The sequence below is a fragment of the Condylostylus longicornis genome, unplaced genomic scaffold (genome assembly GCF_029603195.1).
Source record: "Condylostylus longicornis isolate FDR11 unplaced genomic scaffold, ASM2960319v2 ptg000144l, whole genome shotgun sequence".
Lineage (NCBI taxonomy): Eukaryota > Metazoa > Arthropoda > Insecta > Diptera > Dolichopodidae > Condylostylus > Condylostylus longicornis.
Window position 1 is genome coordinate 129,986 of NW_026578112.1, and position 25,966 is coordinate 155,951.

General features: G+C 24.8%; 1 protein-coding gene across 2 annotated transcripts; it reads left to right on the top strand.

Annotated features, from left to right (window-relative positions):
* Positions 1–636: 636 nt before the first annotated feature.
* On the top strand, positions 637–5,005 carry LOC129615682 (beta carbonic anhydrase 1). Of its 2 annotated transcripts, none has more exons than XM_055531032.1 (4): positions 637–977; positions 4,068–4,152; positions 4,218–4,405; positions 4,479–5,005. In XM_055531032.1, the coding sequence occupies exons 1-4, from the start codon at positions 885–887 to the stop codon at positions 4,878–4,880; spliced, it is 768 nt and encodes a 255-aa protein (XP_055387007.1). In that variant the 5' UTR covers positions 637–884; the 3' UTR covers positions 4,881–5,005. The 2 variants fall into 2 exon arrangements, with proteins under 2 accessions (XP_055387007.1, XP_055387008.1); XM_055531033.1 differs by lacking the exon at positions 637–977 and adding an exon at positions 3,794–4,002.
* The last annotated feature ends 20,961 nt before the right edge of the window (positions 5,006–25,966 follow it).

Below are 25,966 nucleotides of genomic sequence, written 5' to 3' on the forward strand. Positions count from 1 at the left end.
TATATTTTGCTTCTTTTAATTTCGAAATAATGTGATACGAATTAAGAAATCGGCAGTATGACTTTGTTTTTAGAACGAACACGTTGTATTTAAAATATTCGGTAAAATTTTAGTCGAAATTGACTATAAATTTTATTATTTCCATTTTATTTATTTTGCTGTATTAGTTATATTTTTTTTTTATTCACCGAATTTAATTTTGTTATTTACGAATTAGTTATGTAAATTTATGTCAATGGTAGTGAATGTTTTTTTAATTCTATACATATTGAATTATTGTACATTAAGCGAACATATTAGTGTGTTTATATACAAACAGAAATAATGTTTTTTAATACGTTTTAATTTCTAATAAAATAATATCGTTAAAATCTTTTATAAAACATTTATGTAAATAAATAAATTAATAGCGAAAATTTATACATACTCGTACAATATAATTTTTATATTTTAATGAAAAGTGAATGTTTTAATATAGAAACAATATTGCATTATCATGTATAAATCCTTACATACCCATGTATATATATATATGATGTGTAAACTTGTATAGGAATTAGGAACATTTATTTAATCAATACTAAGTAGAAATTTGATTTAAAATTATTCTATTTAATCTATTGTTAATGAATAATTTTTGCGTAAGAATAATGACAGTATTTTAATTGAAAATTTATAAAAGTACAATTTTGAAAGCTCAAAACCCACCTACATAATAATAATAATATGCATTTATAGCATTTCTAATCTTAGAATGCATGTATAAAAAAAAGAAACACTTTGTTTTAATCAAATATAATTTCCATTGCCAATAAATATATAAATATATTTATACACATATAAATACTTTGTTATTACAAATATTACATCACAACTGGTTAAACATGAATAAAATATTAAGAGGGATAATGACATACCGCAAAACAACACGTGAACACATGGTAGCCGAATTTAAACAAGTCAAAAATAATCCAGAGGTTTGTTTATATTTAATTTTTCAATATTATAATATTAGTATATTATACATATATATATATATATATATATATATATATATATATATATATATAAATATTATATATATATTATATACATATATAAATATTATATATATATATATATACATATAAATATTATATATATATTATATACATATATAAATATTATATATATATATTCATAAAAGGAGTAGTAATTGTTATGTATAATAAAAATAATCTCGTAAATGTGTAATTCAAAAAAGAAGAAACAAGCTCTAGTCTAGCTGATACAAAGTGAATTTTTTCGCTCTTTTTTTTGCTTATTTATAAGTTTTCGAATTATAACAATTATTCATAAAATAATCGTTATGAATAAAGCATCATTAATAACATGAGTGCATACCGCAGGATGATATAAAAATTTTATAATAAGTAATGATTATAAAAAATTTGTTATAATTTTAGCATTCTTTATTTTGTATTCTAGCTTTAGTATTATTTACTTAAACTTTAATATGGAAAGGCTACTAATTTAGTAGAGAGGGTACATAGATCATACAATTATGCAATATACTTACTTACAACTAATATTAAATGTTCTATTTTTATTTTGTGAAATCAAAAATTTTCCCACTTTTATTTTAGATTTATCAAATATTTTTAAAATTAAAATTTATATTGACGACTTTATACATATTACACTGAAAATATATTTTATCCAAAATAAATCGATTGGAACTTACATACGAGGTAAATTTTAGTAACCGGTCTAGTATATCTATTCAATTTATTATTTTTATTGCTTACGAAATTACAAAATATGCGTCTATTTGAGATTACAAGAAAAATTTTGGAACTTGATAAAATCAGAGTGATTTCTTTATCAAAATCATATATGTAATTAACTATAAAATAGATGTATGTTTTAACAAAGAAGCTACATAATTAAAATGTTATCAATAGCTGATAAAAAATAGAAATAGTTATTAAAATATATAAAAATAGGTATGTACATGCATAAATATATATTTATTATGACGGTAATTATTCTGAAGCATAAAAAAAAGCTATTTCATTTTTCAATATGCTTGCCAAAATGCTATACGTACTCTTCTCTAAAATATTTTAATTAGAAAGTCATAGGTTAACGTAAATAAAAACAACTGATAAAAACTTTAATATATTTTTATAATTAGAATATAAAAATGTTCACAGTTAGTGTAAAAAAAAATTTATTATCAAAACTTTATATGTGTGAGGTTGCGTTTTGTAGTTGATAATGAACTTTATACTTTTAATGTCAATAACTTTCAATGAATTGAGCATAAAAGAGGGCATAACATAACAATGTGAGTTTTTTTTTCGCAGTTTGTTTTTGTGTCAAAAAAAAAAGTTTTTATCTCAAATGTTACCTTATTGAATTTTGTGTACACAAATGAAAACATAAATATAATTTATATCTTTTGAAAAACTGAGTTTTTGCAAATGATATGCACATAAACGTGTTTTATATTTTTATTTTATCAAATAGAATAGTCATTATTTATTTATAAAATTTGATACATTCATTTTTGAGAAATAAATAAAAATTTTAAATATATTTTGTGTATGTAGCCATATATACCATATGTATAGACATACACAATTGAATGAATTAATTAATTATACCTAAATTTAACTCAAATATAAAATATTAATGATGATATAAAAATTATGATTTGTATATTATTCTGACTGCAATAACAAGAAATTTGAGTATTACATGGTAGCTAAAACCGAGCTGTTTTAACAACTTTTATGTTTTACTCGTAAAGATTTACGTTATGTGGTTTAGTACTTGACGGGCGAAACTGGTATATGCATTTTATACACATAATACATATCACATTTCATAAATTTTTGTTTATTGTAAAAATATGATTGATATTTGTTTACAAAATCTTGAATATCAAAGTATAGAAAAATTAAAATGAATCAGAATATTATTTTTCTGTTTGTAATAGAAATTTTCCATCTTTTAAAAATAATAAAAAATTTAATAACTTTTAAGAGCTGATAATCAAATCTTTGAGTTTTAATTTAATCAAATTTGGAAAATAAATTAGAGTTTTATATTTAAATAAACAAAAAATTTTTGTTATACATACTTAATCAGTTAATGGTTAATTATTTACATAAAAATTATCACATATCAAATATATGTACTTGTAAATAGGATGCAAATAATCAAATACATATATGTAAATAGGAAATTATTTGATGTGAAAATCGAATTTCGATTTTAATTTAATAAATAAATATTATTTTTGCTGATAATTTAAAATTAGAATATTTTTTATCTAATTAGTAGATAGTTTATACTATACTATTATACGGCAACCGCAGCGTATTCAAATTTCGAACTTCAAACGGACGGCGTTAAAATATTAATATTAAAAAAATATTGAATATTATTTCAATAGTTTTAAAGTTTCATGCAAACATCAAACATATTTATATACCAATGAATATACGAGTGAGTAGCCGCTCCACATAATTTCAGTTTGCCGAACATTTAATTAACGCATACCGCAAACCTTTTCTAGTTAGATTAATTAAAAAATTATAGGATAATATTAAATTATCATTAAAATAAATTTTCACTGTCAATATACCAATTTTTTTGGGTTTTTGTGCCAATTTATTTAAATAATCTATTCATAATGATTTCATACACTTTAAGTATACTTAATTGGGTAGAGTATTTGTAATAAATGCGAGAATAAAAATAGGGAAACCTTAAAAGTAGTAGTATTTAGTGGAGCGAAAATAATTAGTAATTAAAATTGAATAAAAAATTAATTATAATTTGTATACTTATTTATGTATATGTATTTCTTAAAACGTTGCCATATCAAAAATAACCTCCTTTAAAGGCCTGTTTACATATTATGTGATGCGTTTCTTTTTGGAGCCAGAGTTTGAAAATAAAAAATATCACCTCAATTTTTAATCTAGTAAACAAAATATTTAATTTCCGAATGTAAATCTTAAATTTTTCGATTAATAATTATTCAATTAAAATATTTTAATTTTAATAATTTTTAGCCAAAAGCTGTGTTTTTCACATGCATGGACTCTAGGATGATACCCACGAGATTTACTGATACAGCTGTTGGTGATATGTTTGTTGGTTAGAAAGCATGTACAATACAATTTTTTCAAAGCAGTCTAATGTTTGTTTTTATTTAATTTCAGTGAGAAACGCTGGTAATTTAATTCCAAATTCCCACCATTTTCAAGATGAATATTTTAGTTGTGAACCGGCTGCATTAGAATTAGGTTGTATAATTAATGATATCCGACATATTATAGTTTGCGGTCACAGTGATTGTAAAGCAATGAATTTACTTTATCAACTTCGAGATCCAGAACTATCATCTTTGGTACTTTTACATTTTTTTAATACATCTTTTGAAATAAATTTAAAATTTTTCTTCTTTTTTTTGTAAATTTTAGAATAATAGACGTATTTCACCATTAAGATCATGGCTTTGTACACACGCAAATTCAAGTTTAGAAAGATTCTTAGATTGGAAAGAAGCTGGTATGAAAGATCCATTAGTATTTTCTTCAGAAACCCCATTAAGAAAATTTGTTGCATATATTGATCCAGAAGATAAATTTGCAATTGAAGATAAATTATCTCAAGTTAATACATTACAACAATTATCAAATATCGCATCATATGGACTTTTAAAAGAACGCTTAGAAAATTTTAATTGTCATATACATGCTTTATGGTTTGATATTTATACTGGTGACATTTATTATTTTAGTCGTGGTGCAAAACGTTTCGTTGAAATTAATGAAAATAGTATAGAAAAATTATTAGAAGAAGTGGAAAAATATTATTCCTAACTTAATTCCAAAATATTTATATGTATATTTCTAAAAAAGAAATAAATATGTAGCTGTGATAAAGGATCACTTTTGGGGTATAGTTAGATTATGTATTTGAAGAATCCAAAATGTTCTTTAAATAGTAAATACAAAATGTAAAGAAAGTCTTTTCAAAATGAAAAAATTTTAAAAAATTTACTTTCAGTCTTTAATAAGTTGCATGGCATGCATTGATTTTGATTTTTTTTTGTAAATGTCAGTTTATTAATCCTTTATAGAACCTAATTGCGTTAAAATAATTTTCTAATGGAGAAACCACAAAAGAAAAGGGACAAAAACGAAGAAGTTCGACATATCACAATGTAAATAAAGTCTTTTCAAAATTAGTTTTTTTAATTTAATATTAGGAAAAAAAATAAAATGCAGCTACAATTGTTAAATTTAATACTTTACGTGGTAGCCCGTAGATTTGGAACAGCCCAAAGTCATCGTTTTATAGAAGAAGTCAATTTTTCCATATCAATTTAATCCGAAATTTTGGACAATTCTTCTATAATATGTTTTATAAGGTCACTTTTGGATTTTAGTATACTTTTCGCCAAACTTTACTTCAAGTGGGCCCAAAAATTCTCAATTGGATTGAGGTCTGGACTTTAGGGGAGTGTTTCGAACACTTTTGGGCAGTCATGAAGCAAACAGCTTCTTACCAAATAAGATTTATAATGCAAGCGGTTATACCTATAGAATTTATAATAACCAACAAGACCAAATTTTTCGACTTTGTTTACCAGGTTCGTTTTTAAAATGTCTAGATATTGTTGCTTATCTACATGACCATCTTTAAAAAACAAGTTTAACACCCCGCGACAACATATACAACTCCAAAACATTACAGATAATTTTCCAAATTTAACGATTGGTATAATATTTTTGTTGTTTGGAGCCTATAACGGATTTCCTCACACTAGTTGATCCTTGCTTGTTATATAGCATAATTTTAAATTCATCACAGAATATAACATCGTTGCAATAACGTTCTGATTCATCCTTATAAGTTTCGGCAAAACAAATATTATACCAATCATTAAATTTGGAAAATTATTTGTAATGTTTTGGAGTTGTATATGTTGTCGCGGGGTGTTAAACTTGTTTTTTAAAGATGGTCATGTAGATAAGCAACAATATCTAGACATTTTAAAAACGAACCTGGTAAACAAAGTCGAAAAATTTGGTCTTGTTGGTTATTATAAATTCTATTGGTATAACCGCTTGCAGTATAAATCTTATTTGGTAAGAAGCTGTTTGCTTCATGACTGCCCAAAAGTGTTCGAAACACTCCCCTAAAGTCCAGACCTCAATCCAATTGAGAATTTTTGGGCCCACTTGAAGTAAAGTTTGGCGAAAAGTATACTAAAATCCAAAAGTGACCGTATAAAACATATTATAGAAGAATTGTCCAAAATTTCGGATTAAATTGATATGGAAAAATTGACTTCTTCTATAAAACGATGACTTTGGGCTGTTCCAAATCTACGGGCTACCACGTAAAGTATTAAATTTAACAATTGTAGCTGCATTTTATTTTTTTTCCTAATATTAAATTAAAAAAAATAATTTTGAAAAGACTTTATTTACATTGTGATATGTCGAACTTCTTCGTTTTTGTCCCTTTTTTTTTGTGGTTTCTCCATTAGAAAATTATTTTAACGCAATTAGGTTCTATAAAGGATTAATAAACTGACATTTACAAAAAAAATCAAAATCAATGCATGCCATGCAACTTATTAAAGACTGAAAGTAAATTTTTTAAAATTTTTTCATTTTGAAAAGACTTTCTTTACATTTTGTAAATGAATTTTCGTCTATCATATTATTAAATTCTATAATAAAAATAAGAAATATTATATATTGAACTATTTAAATATGGAAAAGTAAATACTTTATTATCAGGTTGTCGTTAAATAATTAATTTGGAAAGTTATGTTTTTAAAGCAGCATACCCTACTGCCAAATATAGTTAAATTTTATCAAAAATACCGAGATCAGTAAGTTCAAAGTAAATAACAATATAGTCGTAGCCACAATAGAATTTTTGCTCTACATTACTACCTCTATATACTTATAAAAAGTTCAAAATTCGGATTTGAAAGTGATTCAAAATGAGTTTACCTATAATTTGTAAAATGCGATTCTACCATTAATCAAATTATATAAACGAAGACCCCATTATGTACATGCAGGATGAATTGTAAAACTGAATTATGTTTTTATTTTAGAAATGAATATATTTTATAAATGTTAAAATGTAAAAAATAAATACTGCTCAATGGATTGCTTGTCATTGCAATGTATTGTATGTATTTGCTTACAGTAAAAAGAAAAGATTGTATAATTATTTTAAAAATTATTAAAATAAATGTGTATATTCTGACAATATTTTTAAAAAAGTTAAATATTTTAATAATATAATTATAGTAAACTTATTGCAAATAAATAAAATAATTGTTACAATTTTATAAGAAAACTTATTTAGTTATACATAAAATTCTGAAAATTTTAAAAGACTTTTTTGAAACAATGTTTAAATATATTTAATATGTATATTCAATATTCGTATATTTATATTAATTTTCATTGAATAAACAATGTATTAGACTTGAATATTTATTATCGGTTTTAGTGACAATTATTTTGTTATTACTACCGACAGCATTTCAATTCGAACCTCAATTTGAGGTTTAAGGTTTTGTTATTTTATTAAAAGCAAATTTCTTTTTGTTTATTCTTCTATTTTTTTCTGTCAATTCAAAAATATAATTCATTTTATAAAAGCATGTAAATTTCCGGAATTATATAATCTAAAAATTATTAATTTTAATCTTATGTTTTAAGCTAACATTTTTTTTTACAAAATACAAAATAATATGTCAAGTAGAAAAGGTAAGAGTTATTTGTTAATACTGTATAGAAAAAAAACAAGCCTCCTAAATATATGCAAAAATATATATTTCAACAGGTAAGGTGGCATATAATATTCACCACACTATTTTCTTCGGTACATTAAAAATTTTACAACATGTTGCGCCTTACCATATGTTTCGTTTCTGTTTATATTCAATACGAGCAACAAATAATAGTAGTGGATAGAGTAAGTGCGTATGTATGTTCGTATTATAATGTTATTTAATAACCATAGAAATTTTCTGTACATACATGTACATACATTTATTTCTTTTTTTTGAATTTTGAAAAAAAAATCAACTTCATTACTAGTGTGATTGTGACAAGAATTATGTTACGATTGATTACAAAAACCCATCCATGCTTTAATGAAAAAAAAAAAACAAACAAAAAATTTAAAACGTTATAAAGTAGATATTGGATATTATACCGTAGAATATTAAAGTAGAATAAAATAAAAGAGGTATGTATTATGTATATAGAAGTACCTACATATACACATAAACAGAAAATATTATGCTTATTTTAATATCTTATTATTATGTATTCTTTCTATGAGATGCCTAAGTGGGTCACTTGCGATTTCGTGGCCGAGTTAAAAAATAGGAATAAAAAAGAAATTGAATAAAAAAAAATTTTATGAAATATAAAGTACAGGTATAACATACAAAATAAAAGAAAAATTTAAATATGTATATGCTAATATGAAATGCTAACAGAATATTTTACTCTTACAAACATATGCACGTAAGTATATTGTATTCTTACTTGTATATCCATTGTATACGTGTAAAATGAAGTTAACATAGAAGTAGTATTGATGAGGAATATTTTTGGAAGTTAAATTTAGACATAAAAGTATTAAAAATATGTCTATATATTATATTGCCTGTAGGGACAAGAGTCAATTACGATATATAAGATTAAAAATGAATTAACGTGCCTACAAGAGTGAATAATTATTAATATTTTCTAAACATATTATATATTAAACAGTATACCAAGTGTGTGTACAAATGTTTAATATTGTTTGAAAAATTATAAGCACCTACATATAAACTTAAATGAATAGTTATATCTTTTTTGAAAATTCTTTAACATAACGCAGGGGCTTTCCCTCTAACGCAAATTTTCAATATAACGCAGGCATAAACGGAATTCTGCAAAAACATTATGTGAAGAATATGCAATATATTTTTAACTATTTTATAAAATCAAAACAGTTATCATATGACGTAATTACGTTACTCATATACTAATTTCGCTATAATGCGAAAAATTTTCCATTTTTATGAATACAATATTTCCAAAATATTTTTTTTTTAATTTTTATTTGTTCCTATTTATTTAATTAATTTAATTTTACCCTTATAGACTTCAAAACTAATACGAGATCAATTCGTCTAAATGATTGTTCTGTCAGCATTACTGCAATTTCAAATTCAAGGGTATACCTATTTCACACTATAACGTGTTGAAATTTACTGAACGAATTAATAATCCATATAATTAGAATTTCAATATTAACATAAAACAAAACATGTATAAGTTAAAACGGAACTATGAAAAATTTTCAAAAGATTAGCCTTATTAAAAAACAAGTGCACTTTTAGCTTATACACATTTATTGTGTTTATATAATTATCTTTATAGTTCGATTATAAGTAGGTATATCTTTGAAAAACAGAGATGGAATTAAATATTAAAACTTGCTATATAAAAATTATTATTGTCATCTTATATTTTACTTAATAAAGTTTATCCTGCTGCAACATGATCACATAATATGTATATGTTGTTAAAATTTAATTAGATCACTTGTTATATCGGAATGACTTGTACATGTTTTTAAAATTAGATGACCATATTTGAAGTTGTTCGAATTTATTTTATAATGAAAGCAAACATTAAAGTAAGTAAAATGTTATAGTCGATTTTAATGAATTATTTAAAACTTTACTAAAGATTTACTGACTCTATAATACCTGCAATAAAAGATTATAGAAAAATAAAACAAAATTTTGTAGGGAAAAGTTTGGAATTATGTTCGTATATAACAATTTGGAGTATATTCGAAAATTTAGGAGTAATTAATTTAATTCCTTAAAAATTTTCAAATTTTGGAATTCAATTTTAGATTTAAAATCTGAACAATCCGTTTCATATACAATTAATATGGCCATAATCGGAATTTGCGTAAAATATTTAACTAAAATGATTATACCCGGACAGTTTTATGCATAATATCAAAAAAAAAGGTCAGTTTAAAATATGTAAAATCATTGCTTATATGTAATGTACATAAAATGTATAGCAAATATAAATGATGGCTTGAGGAATTATTTTAGGTATCTAGTTCTATACTTTAATAAATTTATAGTAAATATAGTAAAAGCCGGGAAAACTAGTTTTAATTGAAAATAAAATGATAAAATTAAAAAGTAAATAAATAAGATGTGATTACTAGCTTTTTTTAAAATGTGCATAGGCTATAGTTGAAGTTGAATAATGATGATCATGTAGTTTTTTATAACATCATAATATATTTACATATATATACATAGATCTATTATATTTGAAGAAATTTATTAATATTTCGATTAATTTTTAGGTTATGTTCTTTTAAATATTTTTAATATGATAAAATTGACACTTTAGTTGAGTTTTTTTTCTGCACATATTCATACATAGATGTACTCGTGTGTTATTTATTAATCTTATTATTTATTAAACCATATTTTAATTTGCTCTGCATACATGTTAGAGTAAAATATAAGAGTTAGGAAACTGGAACATTATTTGAAATTATAAAGTATATGTATATATAAATAAATATTTTACTCAAGATGAGAATATTTAATAATTTGAATTCAAGTTTAGAAACATTTCATAGTAATTTAAAATAAATAACATGCATATAGAAATTCCGTGGCCACCATATGTAAGAGCAATTATAATACATTCTCATGTGGCTACTATGAGGCATTCTCATGTATCAACCCTCAATCATTAAGCCCAATATATTCTTAGAAAAATAAACTTAATTTTCTCCTTCACATTTCAGAAATTTGATATTTTATTGCATTTCATACATTTAAATTTTGTCGCAATATCAATTAGTCAAAGCTATAGGTTTGATTTTGTTTCACTTTGCAAATTAAAATTTAATATAACAATATAATACAAAATTGTTATAATATAACGTTTTCTTTACAATAAAACATGTTTTAATAGCCTTTGTTTTAAATTCATGTAGATGCAAACACATATAAATTTTTCATTATATAGTTTAGTTTAGTGAATATTTAATTAAGATCAAAACAAAAAATTAAAAATTAATATACTTGAATTGGATAATTTCAGGCATGTTTCTATAATAAGAAATTATTGGCAATAGACCATAATAACGTGAATAAGAAGTAGACTGAAAGAAAAAAGTTTTTCTTGGAAAAGAAAAGGAAAATTATTATATAAACCTGTTTGACACAATAAAAATAACAAAACATTTAAATATACAGATTATTTTGATAAAATACGCGAGCTTCATATAAATTAGTATAGCAAAATATCGTAATCTATTTAATTGAAAATAAATGGAAATTTTATATTCTAATATTACACATAATATAATATTTGTATTTCATAAGCTTATGTTAAAAATTTATAAAACGAAATTCACTTTCAATTTTTAAATTGAATTGAAATTGAAGACTTGTATGAATTGAGAATCTGCAATCGAAGGTTCATTTAATAACAAAATTTTACATATATTTAAAGGAGACTAAAATTGTGTTCCGCTGAATAGTATTTAAAAGACATATCTTAAACTTTTTGTTCTTGATGCTTCTCTTCGAGATTTTGAGCCAAAATAAAAGCTGTATAAAGGACAAAACAAGCTTCTTCAATGATTTGTTTACTGAAAATTTTTGTTAAGCATTGAACAGAGAATTATTTCTCCATATTCATGTATTGAAAGTGTAGCGAAACACACTGACTTACTTAGCGCATTTTGAACTGCAAATTAACTATTTTTAAAATTTCGGAATAAATAAACTTATAATAGTTGTCGAAACTACTTGTATTATAAAGAAAACATATGCCTAAATTTCTATTTCTAAAATATATTAAAAAAATTTAAGGCAAATTTTGGAAATTCAGTAATTAAGGCAAGCACACAATAAATATATTTTTTTTATTACCTAAATCTCTTAATTTTTTCGGCCTTTTCAAAATTTGTTCTATATATACATATTTGAATACAATCTATTAAATTAAATTTTAAGATATTTATTAACAACATAATAACGATTCTATGTGGTTAACATTGTATTGTCTACTATAAAAAGATTTTTACAACATTTTATGTACTTACACATTGATTAGAAATACAAACAAAAAAAAAAAGAAAGTTTTTCACCTGTTTTTCATGTGTAAATTATTTACTAAAATCATATGTGTATGTACATATAATAATATTATAACATATCTATACGATATAGAGTATGCATACATATATGAGCTTATATTATCTAGTATTAGATTTTGTACACATATGTATGTATATGTGAGAATATACTTTAATGTCGATATAATGATGAATCTTGATTGAGTGATTTGTGGCTTTTCAATTTAGTTTTAAAAAATTTTCAAGTTTTTCAGCTCACAGCTTGAATGTTACTATAAATACATATGTATGTATGTACATAATATAATTATATTGTATTAAAATACTTGAGAGCTTTAAAATAATTAACCACGTTTTTTTCTATTTCTCAAATAGATTTATATAAAAATTTGTGTCAGTTGTATACATATATGTGATATATGGTGTAGAAATATTTATTTATAAATATGTATGTGCTCCGCAGCATAGATATAGCCATAATGTACAAAAGAAAATTATAAGTACTTACGAGTATTATTCACATAATTTTATTATCAAACATTTCTAATTACGTTTCATATGAAATAGCTTTTGTGTTTTATGTGGTTTTCTATGTTTTTTGCAAAAATTTAAAAATAAATAAAGCATTTGCTAGTACATCAATCGAAAACAATGTGCTTATTATAGTTTCATTCCGTATACCATCTGGCCGTTCATCCAAACATCTGTTTGTTTACAAAATATATGTAAACCCCTTAAATATCACTCGCTAAAACAGATAAATGCATTTAAGTGACAAAGTTACTTTGCACTTAAAGAAAATGTATACCTAGCTCTTTATGATAATAAATAAATTATTTTTTTCTACCTTCTTTTCTATCCATGGAAATTTCAGTTTTCGGCAACCTATGTTTTTGAAAATGTAAGCTTGCTTTTTCTCCTCGAGGAATTGGGAATGAACTCATCAATTCCGAGAAAACGTTCTGAAATTCAGAGTACGGAAATCTTCACGTTGTTTTTGCAGAATTTACGTAGTAAGGACTTGAAGGGAGTTACCTCCTTTATATAGTTTAGTTCATATTTTACCCGACAACGTCCAATGATGAAGTCAGTAACTACAGGCATCCAACTTTTATTCAACCTATTCAAAAACTTTGAGGAAAATTTTTTTGAGTAAGATAGAAGAAATAATTCCCCATTTTGGAATTCTTCTATAGCCCTTCAGCGAAGGTTCGATCATTCCCCAAGCAGAACACTGAGTCTGCCCTTAATGGTAGACTTGCATATTCCATTTATTTTTTGCCAGCTTGTCTAGTGATTTCGTTTTCTGACTTAGTATTCTAATGAGTATCAAACTGTTTGTGGGTGGTAGTTTAACCAGCAGGAGCACATCATAGTTCCACAACAGCTTGAATAATAATGCTACCTAGCTTTCTGAGAGCACGAAATAGATGGTGGATTTCTAAATTTACAGTTCAGACAGATCTGTTTAAAGATTGTCGTATTGTATATGTATACGTAAGTCACAAGATTGAAATCATCATTTTATTTTTCCATTTTTATGAACGTCATAGACAAAGATACATACATATTTATATTTGCACTTATATTTTATATTGAAAAAGTAACAAATATTAAAAATATTATTTTTATTAAAATAAAAAAATGTTGGTAGTTTAAAATGACAAGTTTCACCTGTGTGGTTTTTATTTTATTTTTATATTTAAAAATGTAATTTAATCCCGCTATACAAATTATAACACAAATAATATTTTCAAAATTTTATATTTACAATTTTATAATTTCTGACATACATAAATACACTTAATTTATTTAATTTGTAATTTTGTTAAGTTTTAAATAAAATTTTAATTTAATTATAAAACATTTATGCACGTATTGTATAAACATATATACATACATATGTAATATACTAAAATTTATACTTGTGTATGTGAATATATAACATTTATGCATGTGTGTATATTTATTAATGTGATCACTTATTCATTTACAATGCGCTTAATAACAATTTTATTAAAAACGTGTTTTTTTTTTCATTTGACTTACTAAACAATTATATTTTGCCGTGACTTTGACCAATGAATATAAAGTGTTGAAGGCAATTATAGTCTATATGTGCACACATATGTATGTATGTAGGTATGCAATCATTATTATAGTAAACCGAAGTAAAAAAAAAAAATTTGTTGCATATTTTGGCACCTTTATTTATTTTGAATGAAAGCTTTTTCATGCTTTCATTATTTTTTTAAATTTTTTTCATTTTTATTTTTTTTAACAAGTTCTTTAGTTTTGATTATATTAGAAATGTAGCTGTAATAAAATTTTGTATATAGTTATGAATATTGGGACATGGTTTTCAACTGTTTTTAAGTACTTGATAAAATTTAAAATTGCAATTTTTTATTTGTATTTTTAATGTGGAATTTACAGTTGCAAAAATTTCTTCACGTGCTTAGATTTTATTGCGCATAGAGTTTCAATTCATTTAACAAATTTTCATAAATGGGCGGCAGAAAGAATAAAAAGCTCTTTACTAAAATAAGTTTTGTATTGATAGTAAAAGAGATAATTTGTATTTTAGAATTTTATTGTTAAATACAAAGACAAGTGACTGCCTAACCACTCCGCTATGTAAACTAGAAGATTCAAGACAATAATCCAAGCAAAATCGGTAAGTTTTAAGGCCTGATCGTATATCTCGCTATTTTATTCGAAAAGTGAGAGGAAAGTGAATAACTATCATATACTTGTATAATGTAATTTTCGAGTGAGAAGGATTTTGTATTGCGTATCTCGTTTTCTTTCTAAAATGCATACAAAATTTATTCACTTTGTTTTTGAAAGTGAGACATTCATCTTATTGGAAAAGTGAAACATCTATTAGAAAATACTGAGAATTCTAATTTGAAAGTGAATAAAAAGTGAGTAAAAAATCGAGATACACGATCAGGCTGTTAATCTTAATGGAACTCGTTCTACAAGTATTAATATTGAAATCAGTTAAACTCCTTCAAGAATGTCAATAATTTTGTAAAAGAAGGAAGACCGAAAACTACCCAAAGGAAGATTTCTCCATTATACGTTTTCTTTTCCATATAATTAGAAATGAGCTTCATTAGGTATTTAAAGATCCGACAATGATGCTCTTTCCGTCTCATTCTATCTCACTAATTCTCATACAACAAGGCTTACAAGCATTTTATATTTTGTAATATTTTTGCTTTTAATATAAGAAATTGCAATTTATCAATAATTGCTTAAAGACAAAATTTTCTTTTTATAAAATCAAAAATAAGTGGGTATACAAACATAATAATTAAATGAAAATTTATTGTACAACAAATTTTAAATTTCAATTGTACATGTAAAACATTAAAATACAAATTTATATATATATATTATGCATCTATATGAATACATATTATGTACATATAATTTACAACATCCAAGCATGTTTCTCTTTATTGACGTATCAATTAAATAATAATCCTTAAAAAAAAATTTGTATGTATTTTTTCTTTAAACATTGCAAGGCAAATATCAAACGCTTGTTTTTTCTCGTCTCAGTGTTTTTTTTTTTTTTTTGAATTTTTATTTTATTTTGCTTTAACGCGTTCTTTAAATATTTATCATTCGTTAAATTTTTAAATTAAAAAACATATATCATTGCATTACAAACACCTTAATATATTTATTGTAAAATACCGTTACTTGCACTACAAAATTCTTTACAAAAAAACAAGCAAAATAGAAAATCAAGTAAAGTAAAAAAAATATTCTTCAATCGATCTTCAAACAAATTTGGTGGATAAAAAAAAACATTGTGTTTTTCAGTGTACACAAGAAAAAGAGCTTTTAATGTTCTTGAAGATGAAAAATAAAAAAAATTCAAAGTAAATATAATCTCTTTATGGCGAGCAATGTTAGTTCCATTTTCATCCATTAAAAATTGTTGGTTCCAAAAAAAAATATTTACAAAAAAAAATAACAAAACCAAAAAGGAAAGAGTAAAACATCAAAGTTCAACTAAAAAGAAAAATAAGTCTTGTTACGTAGAATTTTGCGTTTTTTAAAAAGGTTGCCGCATCTATTTTCTTTTCGGGTAGAGTTACTATTGTATCTTGGGAATAATTGAATTTGCTTATGACTTAATTAATTAAATGTAGAACTTAAAAATTTATCATACTGAGTTTCTATTATTCTCGATTAATTTCAGAGACGGCTGGTTTTTTTTTGGCGAAGGGTGAATGAATTAAGCAGGTAGCTGAAACGGATTATTTCGTACTGGAAACCGGGTACGTTAACACATATTTTAAAAGAAAATAATAGGACAAACATATCCGTTCTGGGATTGGAGTTCTTTTATGAGACTGGATAACAAGAGATATGGGAGGATCTCAAAAAAGATATTAAAGTACAAGAGGTATAAGAGGAGGGTGATGACACTTTCAGGTTATGTAAGTAGTTGAACGCGACTTTAATATGGGGAATGATAATCCGTACGAGAAAGAAATCTTAGTTACATTTTCGCTGTTAAGGAATTTTGAATATTGAATTCCCGATACTCGAATTATTTAGGAGGTTTGGTTACGAGTGAGCGCTCTAGACTTTAAATGGTTGGCGAACAAAAAAGATCCACAACTTGGGTCGTGGTGCACAGTTACTCTTGAAAAAATCTATAATCTACAAATATTATTAGTAATTAAATACTATAATAAAAGACTTTATGTGCTTATCGCTGCTTTAAGGAATGACCAACAAAAACAGTATATTTACAAATATAGATGTGGAAATCAACCTTGCACAAAATAATTACAATTTCGGCCATGATATTTAGAAAACTTTCGTGTATATTTAAATATAATTTGATCTTGAATTATTTTTGAAGGATTCAGTATGTAAATAAGATAATTTATTCCTAAACAGTTCTAAATATATCTAATTACTAATATTCATTTTAAAAATTGTAGCGCATAACATACGAAAAGGCTTATGAACAATAATTGAAAATTAAATTTAAATCAAATTTTAATCGAGTGAGTTAACATCTTTATTTTTTCTCAATTCCCATGCGTCCGTTTATATTTTAAAATATTTAGCAAACAATTATATATAAAATATATTCGTATAGAATGTCATATATGTATAGATATGTTACATGAATACCAAGCATTCACAATGCACATTTATTATGTAAATTTATTTAATCGATTTAACAGTTCCTTATTTATATCACTATGTGCAACAAGTTAATATTCACATAATTTTTATGCCCTCTGATCCTTTTCTTATATTTGTATGTTTTTTTTTTATTGTTTTTGATTTTTTTTGCTGTACAATATGGTCAATTAACATAATGTTAAAGCAGAGAAATGTAAAAATAAATTTTTGTATTGAATTTTTTATAAAAGTAAAGTTTTATATGGGGAATATAGGAATGCAAAAAAATATATTGATTTTGACTTTTTAGCACTTTTCCAAAAATTTTTTGAAAAAAGTGCTTATTAGTTTCAATCTGTCCGTCCGTCCGTCCGTCCGTCCGACCGTCCGTCCGTCCGTCCGTCCGTCCGTCCGTCCGTCCGTCCGTGTGTCTGTTTACAAAACTTCTACATTCTTAAAGATAGAAAGCTGAAATTTAATACGTACATAGATCTTTACTAGAAACTTATTTTCGTAGAACAAAATTTTTACCTATCTCCCCCCCTCTAGAAGTTATACCCCCCCAAAGCACTAAAAATAGCCTATTTTAACTATTTGTTGCAATGAAACCATAAGCATTTTTGAAATTTTGCAAACGCAGAAAGGCAGTAGCTTCCTTCCCCTAGCGCAGTATACTATAGCTAAACTTTAGAAAAACAAAATGGCCGTTCAAATTTACCGTTATCTAAAGTCCTTTTTTTCCAAATTTTTGATCTCGTTTTTCTTCTAAACCCCATAATGTAGAACTTTGAAATTTTAGCAGCTTTTAGACATTAATAAATAATTCATTTCGTTAGAAGAAAATTTTTTTCCATCTCCACCCCCTCTCAAGTTATGGCCTCTTGAAATTTGTAAAATTTGCATTTTCGCCGCCTTATATTTCTGAAACCGCAAGCTTTTTCAAATTTCTACAAACGCAAAAAGTTAACGGTAAATTCCATGATATTAAAAAATATAATTATTTTTCTTACCTCATACAATTAAACCTTAAAATCGAGCATTACGTTAACCCCTGCTTATATTAATTTTTGCTTTATTTCAAAGACTGCATAAATCGTTCATCCTAAACATATGCAATCCTAGAAATAGTTTTGTATATGAATGAAAATAATTTTAATAGTGTGATAGGTATACATACTCGTAGACTGTATTTAAAAGCAGAATTTTCACTTGTTGAAGGGAAAAGTGCTACAATACAAACCATTGGTTTGACCCAACTTTATTAATAAATGTTTCTTAAATGTTTTGCATTTCCACTGGAATATTTAATGAAAGCTAACAAGAAAATTCTAACCACATTTAATAAGGTTTATTGTATAATTATTGGATTATATGAGAATATTGTAAATGAAAAATTAATATTGCAAATTGAAAGTGTTTATACTACCAACTTCAGGGTTTTATTAATTGTAAGATTATGATTTAACATTAAGAAATTTTAAATGTCAATTTCAAAACAGAGTCAACATAGGACACTTTCAATTATAACGAAGTTTCTCTTTGCGGTGGGTGAAATATTCGATGGGTGAAATATTGCAGCTTATTCAACTAAGAATAAAGAAATCAAATCGACCGGATTAAAGAGTGTCATATGATGATTAATTTTTTATATTTCAATTGAACTGAAAATCAATATTTTGATAAAAAGATCCCCAAAACACAATTTCCATATACAAAAATTGTGCACCCGTATTTTTCCATATAAATTTATAATTTTATTTCATACATAATTTCATATAGAATTTTTTTTAATTATTGTGTAAGAACATACCCATTAAAGTCAGTTAGGTCCACAAAAATTTTTTTATGTTATAAAATAAGTAACAAGGTCATCATGTTGAAGTCGTAACCTAATTGCATATTATCGTCACTCACATTAAATATGCTGTGTTACTGTACGCAATATTTAAAACAAAAAAAAAATAACACTATTTCGTATATTTATAATTAAATTTCAGTATACATGGATATGAAAAATTGTACCAAAAAGTCGTTGAAATTCGCCAAACCTAACATTATTGTTGTACATATACTAATTTGCCATTTTTTTTTTTTGTATCATTTCGGTTTTTAAAATTCATATTACGTGCAGAAAAATTCAATTGAATTCAATTTTGGCTCTTGTCTTTTTTTTTTAGTTTTTGTTATTGTAAACTAGTTCCCTTAAAGTTCTTTCTGTACACTTTCAATGTAATTCAATTAAAAATTAAAAGCAATAATTTCAAGCGGCTTCATATACATACTTGTATACCTTGCCTTTGAATTTTTAAAACAAAAAAATTCTTATTTAAAAAACAGAAAAAAAAAATAAAATGAAAAAAAAAAATACCTGTCTATATGCCTTTTTTTTTGAATATTTAGCTTACAGCCAGTAAATTCGAAACCCAAAAATTTATTTTTTGGATATACTTAAGTATGTAATATTTGCCCACGTCGTATAAGAGATTTGAATCGTACGTTGTAGACATTTTCTTTTACTTGGACTTTTTTTTTTGGCAGTTATTTTTGGCAATGTATTTGTAACTGGTTTTTTTTTTCATATATTCAATATTCTATTCGGCTTAAGTTTTTTTTTTTGTTTTTATATTTTCGGTATTCTTACTTTGTATTTTTCAATGATCTAAAAAAGGAATGAAAAGATTCAATGCGTGTACGCATATGTAAGTATGTATTATAAAAGTCGGTAGAAAATACAAGACGAAAAGAGTTTAAAAAAAAGCAAAAACAGAAATAGAGAAGAAAGGAAAAAAAAAATTTAAAACTTGATTGGATTTAGGTCACTAAATTAATTCGAACAGAATAACCAAGTCAAGCTGTATGTATGTACATATGTGTGTGTATAGTTATGGCATATTTGGTTTATTTTGATTACTACTTAAATAATTTCTGATTTTATTGTTCTTGTACTTTGAAAAAATGTACACGTATAAACAGTATTTTGTATTTTTTGTTCGGACAACAAAGAAACTTTGTTATTCTGTCAGCTTTATTCCACCAAAATTTGAGAGTAGTAATGTGCGCTCGTCATTAACCATCATTCTCTAATAATTTTTGGTTATTTATGATGAATAGGCTCAAAGTTGAACAGAGCTCAACAAAGCTCAACTTTGAGCCTATTCACCATAGGCTCAAATTGTTTAATTTTCCACTTCTCATACAAATCCATTGATGCATAAATTTTTTGAACATAACAGCGTCAACACATCCATATAAAAATGCACCATTTCAAATGGAGTTCATTACTGATGACGGCAATTTTTCCAAACAACGGAACTCAGGTTTTGATTAATCAAACAAACTTTTTTAAACGCCTTAGTATAGTTGAAATTTGTTAAAAAACTTGCACATTATTTGCTTTTTGATGAAAAATTTCATTTTTGTAGTAGTTTCAAATCCATTATTTTTAAAGCGGTACTGGTTGTATGATTAATAGCTCTCAAATAAAAATGAATTATAAAGAAATATTTTTTATAAAATTTCAAATAGTTTAGGTTTTATTAGAACATAAATTTCTTTTAAAATTTAAACATAAACTAGTGGTATACAACTTTGACTTGTAAGAACATATGAACATATGAATGTACAAACTTTTTCCTCCAAAATCTTGTCGGTATAAATACTTGTATGTATTTTAAATCAACATCGTACATAGACTTCTGTAAACATAAAAAATCTGAAGCCGTACCTATACACACATAAATTTAAAGAAGTAATTGGAAATGTTTAACAAGTTTCAATTTCAATCTTGTTTTTATGAATAATTAATGAATTCAGACCATGACAGATATCGATTGGAATATTTCCTTGAGAGTTTTTATTAAAAAAACAATTTAAAGGTTGCAACATTAAATAGGATGTCGGTATATTTGTAGTATAGTACTACTTAAATTAAAAATAAATAATTTAATAATAAAAATATTCTTTCATAATTATTACAAATTAAATTTAAGATCGCTAATTAGTCTAACATATTTAAGCATAATAATAACTGTTGTAACACTGTTGTAATCAATAAAATTAAATGTCCGTTGGTTCTGAGAAAATTGGAGCAAAGAAAAGAAAAAGATAAACTTTCTATTTCGAAATGCAAATCACCTAGTTTGCTAACATAGTTATTCAATCGCTTATATTTACACACTCTAGCAAGTCTATTAGAAATTGAAAAATATGTAAAAAATTCATAATAAATTTAATATTTACGCAGTAAAACAAAAAATTTGTATTAGATTGACTCTTGTGAAATCGAACAAAATAAGGCGTTTTTCTTTCAAATGTCTGTTAGTATAACTGATTTTGTAAAGTCTGACGAAAACGAATGCAATCGAATAAGTGTCATATAAATTGAAATTCAATAATTAGATGACGAGGTGGCAGTGATCAGGCTACATATTCAATCAACGACGAAAAATACATAAATAAAAATTTTGAATTGTAAAACAAAGTAAAAGTAGTAAAAATGGGAACATCAGAATCTCTTGAGCCTGGAAGTGGCTCTATTAGCGCTTTATTAAAATAATTGATTTTACATTCAACGGTAACTAAAACGTGAGAAGATATCTAAAGCCGCACCTTGCTTCCGAATGGTATTAATATTAAGAAGAAAAAAAAATAAATTGTAAGTATATAAAATGCGTTTAAACCCTATATTAATACAATTAAAACCCATTTTAGATTTAAAACATAAATCTAGAAAGGTGGACACAAGAAAAAGTATTGAAATGTCATACTTAGCAAAATAAACAGGCTAGACAGTATAGGGACGGCTAGATTCAATGAATAAATATAAGAAAACAAAAAAAAGTAGTAAGAGCATCGTAATTTTCCATCTGGAGGTGATGGAATAAAGTATGCTAATTATGATATACAAATTCTCAGAAAGTCTAGAAAACTCTATAGAATACAAATATTTCCTGAAATATTCCAAACACCACAATTTTTGGTAATCAATTCAAAAAAACAATTATTTGGCAACAGAATTAAATCGAGAGGTAATTTTTGTACAAATAATTTTCGTTCCCAAATCTCCTACATAATACAGGTACGATTTTAACTTTACGTGTTGGATAGCCAAGTGGGAAATCTAGGAAGGAATGGCAACAAAAACGCAGTCCGAATAATAACACAACCCTTATTATTAAAAATTGCAGAAAATAAATGACTGTATTAAAAACTATAAAAAGTATTCGACTGCCATTTACATTCAGATTGGACAGCGGATTAGACAACTAAATATCATCTTTGGGTGTCAGGAAATAATGTAGCAATTTTTTAAGCATCTTGGAAGTGGTATGCATAGTTAAAAACATAACATAAATGTAATATTTTGGAAATATTTTGCAGGAAACGTTTACATACATAAATATTATTTTAAATTATGCCTACCACAATTTTAATATTCATATTCGTAATTTCTTAAAAAAATACACACGGTGTGCGTTTATTGAATAACAAATTTTTTAACGTTTCCTGGTACTGTTTTTCTTATATCACATTTTTGTTTTTTTTTATTAATAACATTATCATCACTCCTTTATTCTTATTTTTATTCATGTTTAAAATGACATTTTTCTATTATTTCTCTTATGTATATACAAATGTATATGTAATGTTCTTATATAATTTTTCATTTAAATTTTTTCCACCTTTCAGTCTATCTAAATTAACAACTAAAAATCATGAATTAACAAAATAAAATACATATATGTACATATAAAATGTATTGTTCATATACATATATAAATTTATAGGGAAATACTGACGACTGCCTTCACAGAAAATTTTCTTTCTTCCTACATATTGCTTGTAATAATAAAAAAAAAAATATTCCAATATTATAAAATAGCGCCATAAAGTTCTTATATTATACACAATAAATATACAATTATATAATTTATATAAAAGAGTCTAAAACTAATCTATGATTCAATCCAATTAGAACATCTGCAACACATTTACATGATACACTAGTTTGATTGCTTTACTTTGCACATATTATAATGGTATGATTGCCATATATACGCGATCATTAGTTATGAAAGTATTTTTATATGGTCTTTTCTCATTTCTAAATTTCTTATTTTGTTTTTCTATTTTTTTTTCTTCTTTTTAATATCCACCCTCACTTTGTTAATATGCCCACCATTCTTTCTTTAAAACTAATTGCAATTGCACTAAATGTCATGCATTAATCATTTTTCTTCTCACACAAGTTTTCAATGTTTTCAAGAGTGTTTCATTTTAGATTTTCATTTTGTTTTTATTTACCGGGTTGTTTTAGTTTTTTTTTTTTGTTATTGTACCCGTTATTATCTATTGTTAAGTATTATTTTTGTTTTTTAGATTTTTAGTGTTCAATTGCTTGTTTTTTTCATAGAGAACAAAAAAAAAACAAAATGAGCACTTTCAAGAGACATTTCGCACATTTACGGGAACAATACCGTAGGTCGAAATGCAGAGTCATAAACTTACTCTTACTACTATTATATTTTAATATTTAAAGCTTTTCTATAACAAAATAATACAGAAAATTTGTTCATATACTTGTAGAATAGCTCTAGAGCAACGTTTTTTAACTTTCGATAGTAATTTAAACTCGGCTAGTAATTTAAACTTTAAATTCCGGAACTCGAATTTTTAAGTTGTGTAGTTATTCTTTCCAATGTGCGATTTATGTATTTTTATATAAGTATGTATCTATAATATGTTTTAGTTTTACTTTTATACTACTAAAAAATATGTTATGTATATGTACATATATACAGAAATAATAATAATATAATAATAATTTTCTATATAAACAAAATGCAGAGCTAAATAAATTATAAAATAGATTGCACATCTATAAATACGTAGGTTATTTAAAAAATCTTTATTTATATTTAGGATAATTGAAATGAAAAGTTGTTAAATAACAATGACAAAATAATTAAGAATAACTGTTGAATAATAGAATTTCTAGTTCAATTGGTTAGTACATGGTCCGATCTAAGACGAATATAAAGTGTTATAACCCTGGAAATATCAAACTAAGATAAGCCAAGCTGTTATTCACAGTCACAAAAAGTGTGGTCTATTCTCATCTTATCCTATACATTAGACAGAGCTGATCGATAATAGTCTCTTCCTGAAGTATGGGTACAACCCGTAGCGAGTATCTGTAATCATATTCTAAAATGGCCATCAAAATGAAAAAAACTTTAGACTCATCACTCTTTGTAAAGTCTAAAATTAACTGAAGTATGACCTATAGAGCGTGTATCTGTAATCAGGTTAAAAAATGGTCATTAAAATGAAAAAAATTTTAGACTAATTACTCTTTCTAAAGTTCAAAATGAACTTAAAACATGCTTCTCTGTAATAAAAATCCACAAATTTTTCTAACATCCTTTTTCTTGGACCATTTATTAAACCATCATAGCAATTAATCCATAAAAAAAAGTATTATTTTACAATAACAATATAAAATAAAAATAAATACAAATTTTTTTTTGCAACTCAACTCAGTTGCAATAATACAATTACAATATGCTTACTCATATTTTAATAGTTACTTTTCTATACTTACTTAAACTATATAATCAGCTCAAATGTTAATGGTAAAAGAAAAAAAAAAACACAAACAAAAAAAAACCAGGCAATATTTTTTTTAACCGTGATCTTGGTTTTTATTCATTGCTATAAAAATGCAAGTTCATATTGTATAAGATCAGACTAAATGTAATGTCACAGTCAGGGTTTCTCTCTTGATCTTGACTGGAATTTATTTTAATATTAAATTTTGTTTTTTCTTTATATTTTGCTCCAACATTTTTTATACACTCTTTTGATTTTTTATTTTGTTTTTCTTTCATTTTTCTTGTTTTTTTTTTTTTTTGTTACAAAAATTTTTACAACATATAAAACATTGCAATATGTTGAAGAAAAATATGAGCAACGAAAAAAAAAAATACAAACCCAGACTCTTAAATTTAATATTAAAAATAAGAACATATTATAAGAGTATAATATAAGAGAGAGAGAGAGAGGGAGATAAAATATATTGTAAGAAAGAAATAAAATAAAAAATAAAAAAAAACAATCGATAAATCTGATCATGTAAGTTGAAGCCCCACAACATCGCTGGTGGTTGTAATACTATTTATAATGAAATAATATGATGAAGATGATGCTGATTATTATTATGATGTTGATAATGATGAAGACGGCGGCGACACTGATGGCTTATATGTAATATATGTAACTATGATGACTGTGAATATTTGAATCATTATAATAAAAGGGAGAAATATATTGTAGTTATTTTGTAAAAGAGAAAGAAAAACATGTTTTTCTTTTATGATGATTTTACTGAACCATAATTCATTTGATAGCTCTCTGCAGGCTCCCCATTCTTATACTTATATATAAATATGTATGTATAATATATTTTTTTTATTTTATCACACATTTTATTTATACATGTACACATACATACTTATATTTTCATAAAATACATATTTCATTTAAGGATGTATGTATATGTCATGTATGTATA

What these genes read in the sequence shown, in the direction of transcription:
- LOC129615682 (XM_055531032.1), top strand. Translation starts at nt 885, where the DNA reads ATGAATAAAATATTAAGAGGGATAATGACATACCGCAAAACAACACGT. An exon ending in AAGTCAAAAATAATCCAGAG is followed by an intron (nt 978 to 4,067) that starts GTTTGTTTATAT and finishes AATAATTTTTAG; the next exon opens with CCAAAAGCTGTGTTTTTCAC. An exon ending in TGTTGGTGATATGTTTGTTG is followed by an intron (nt 4,153 to 4,217) that starts GTTAGAAAGCAT and finishes ATTTAATTTCAG; the next exon opens with TGAGAAACGCTGGTAATTTA.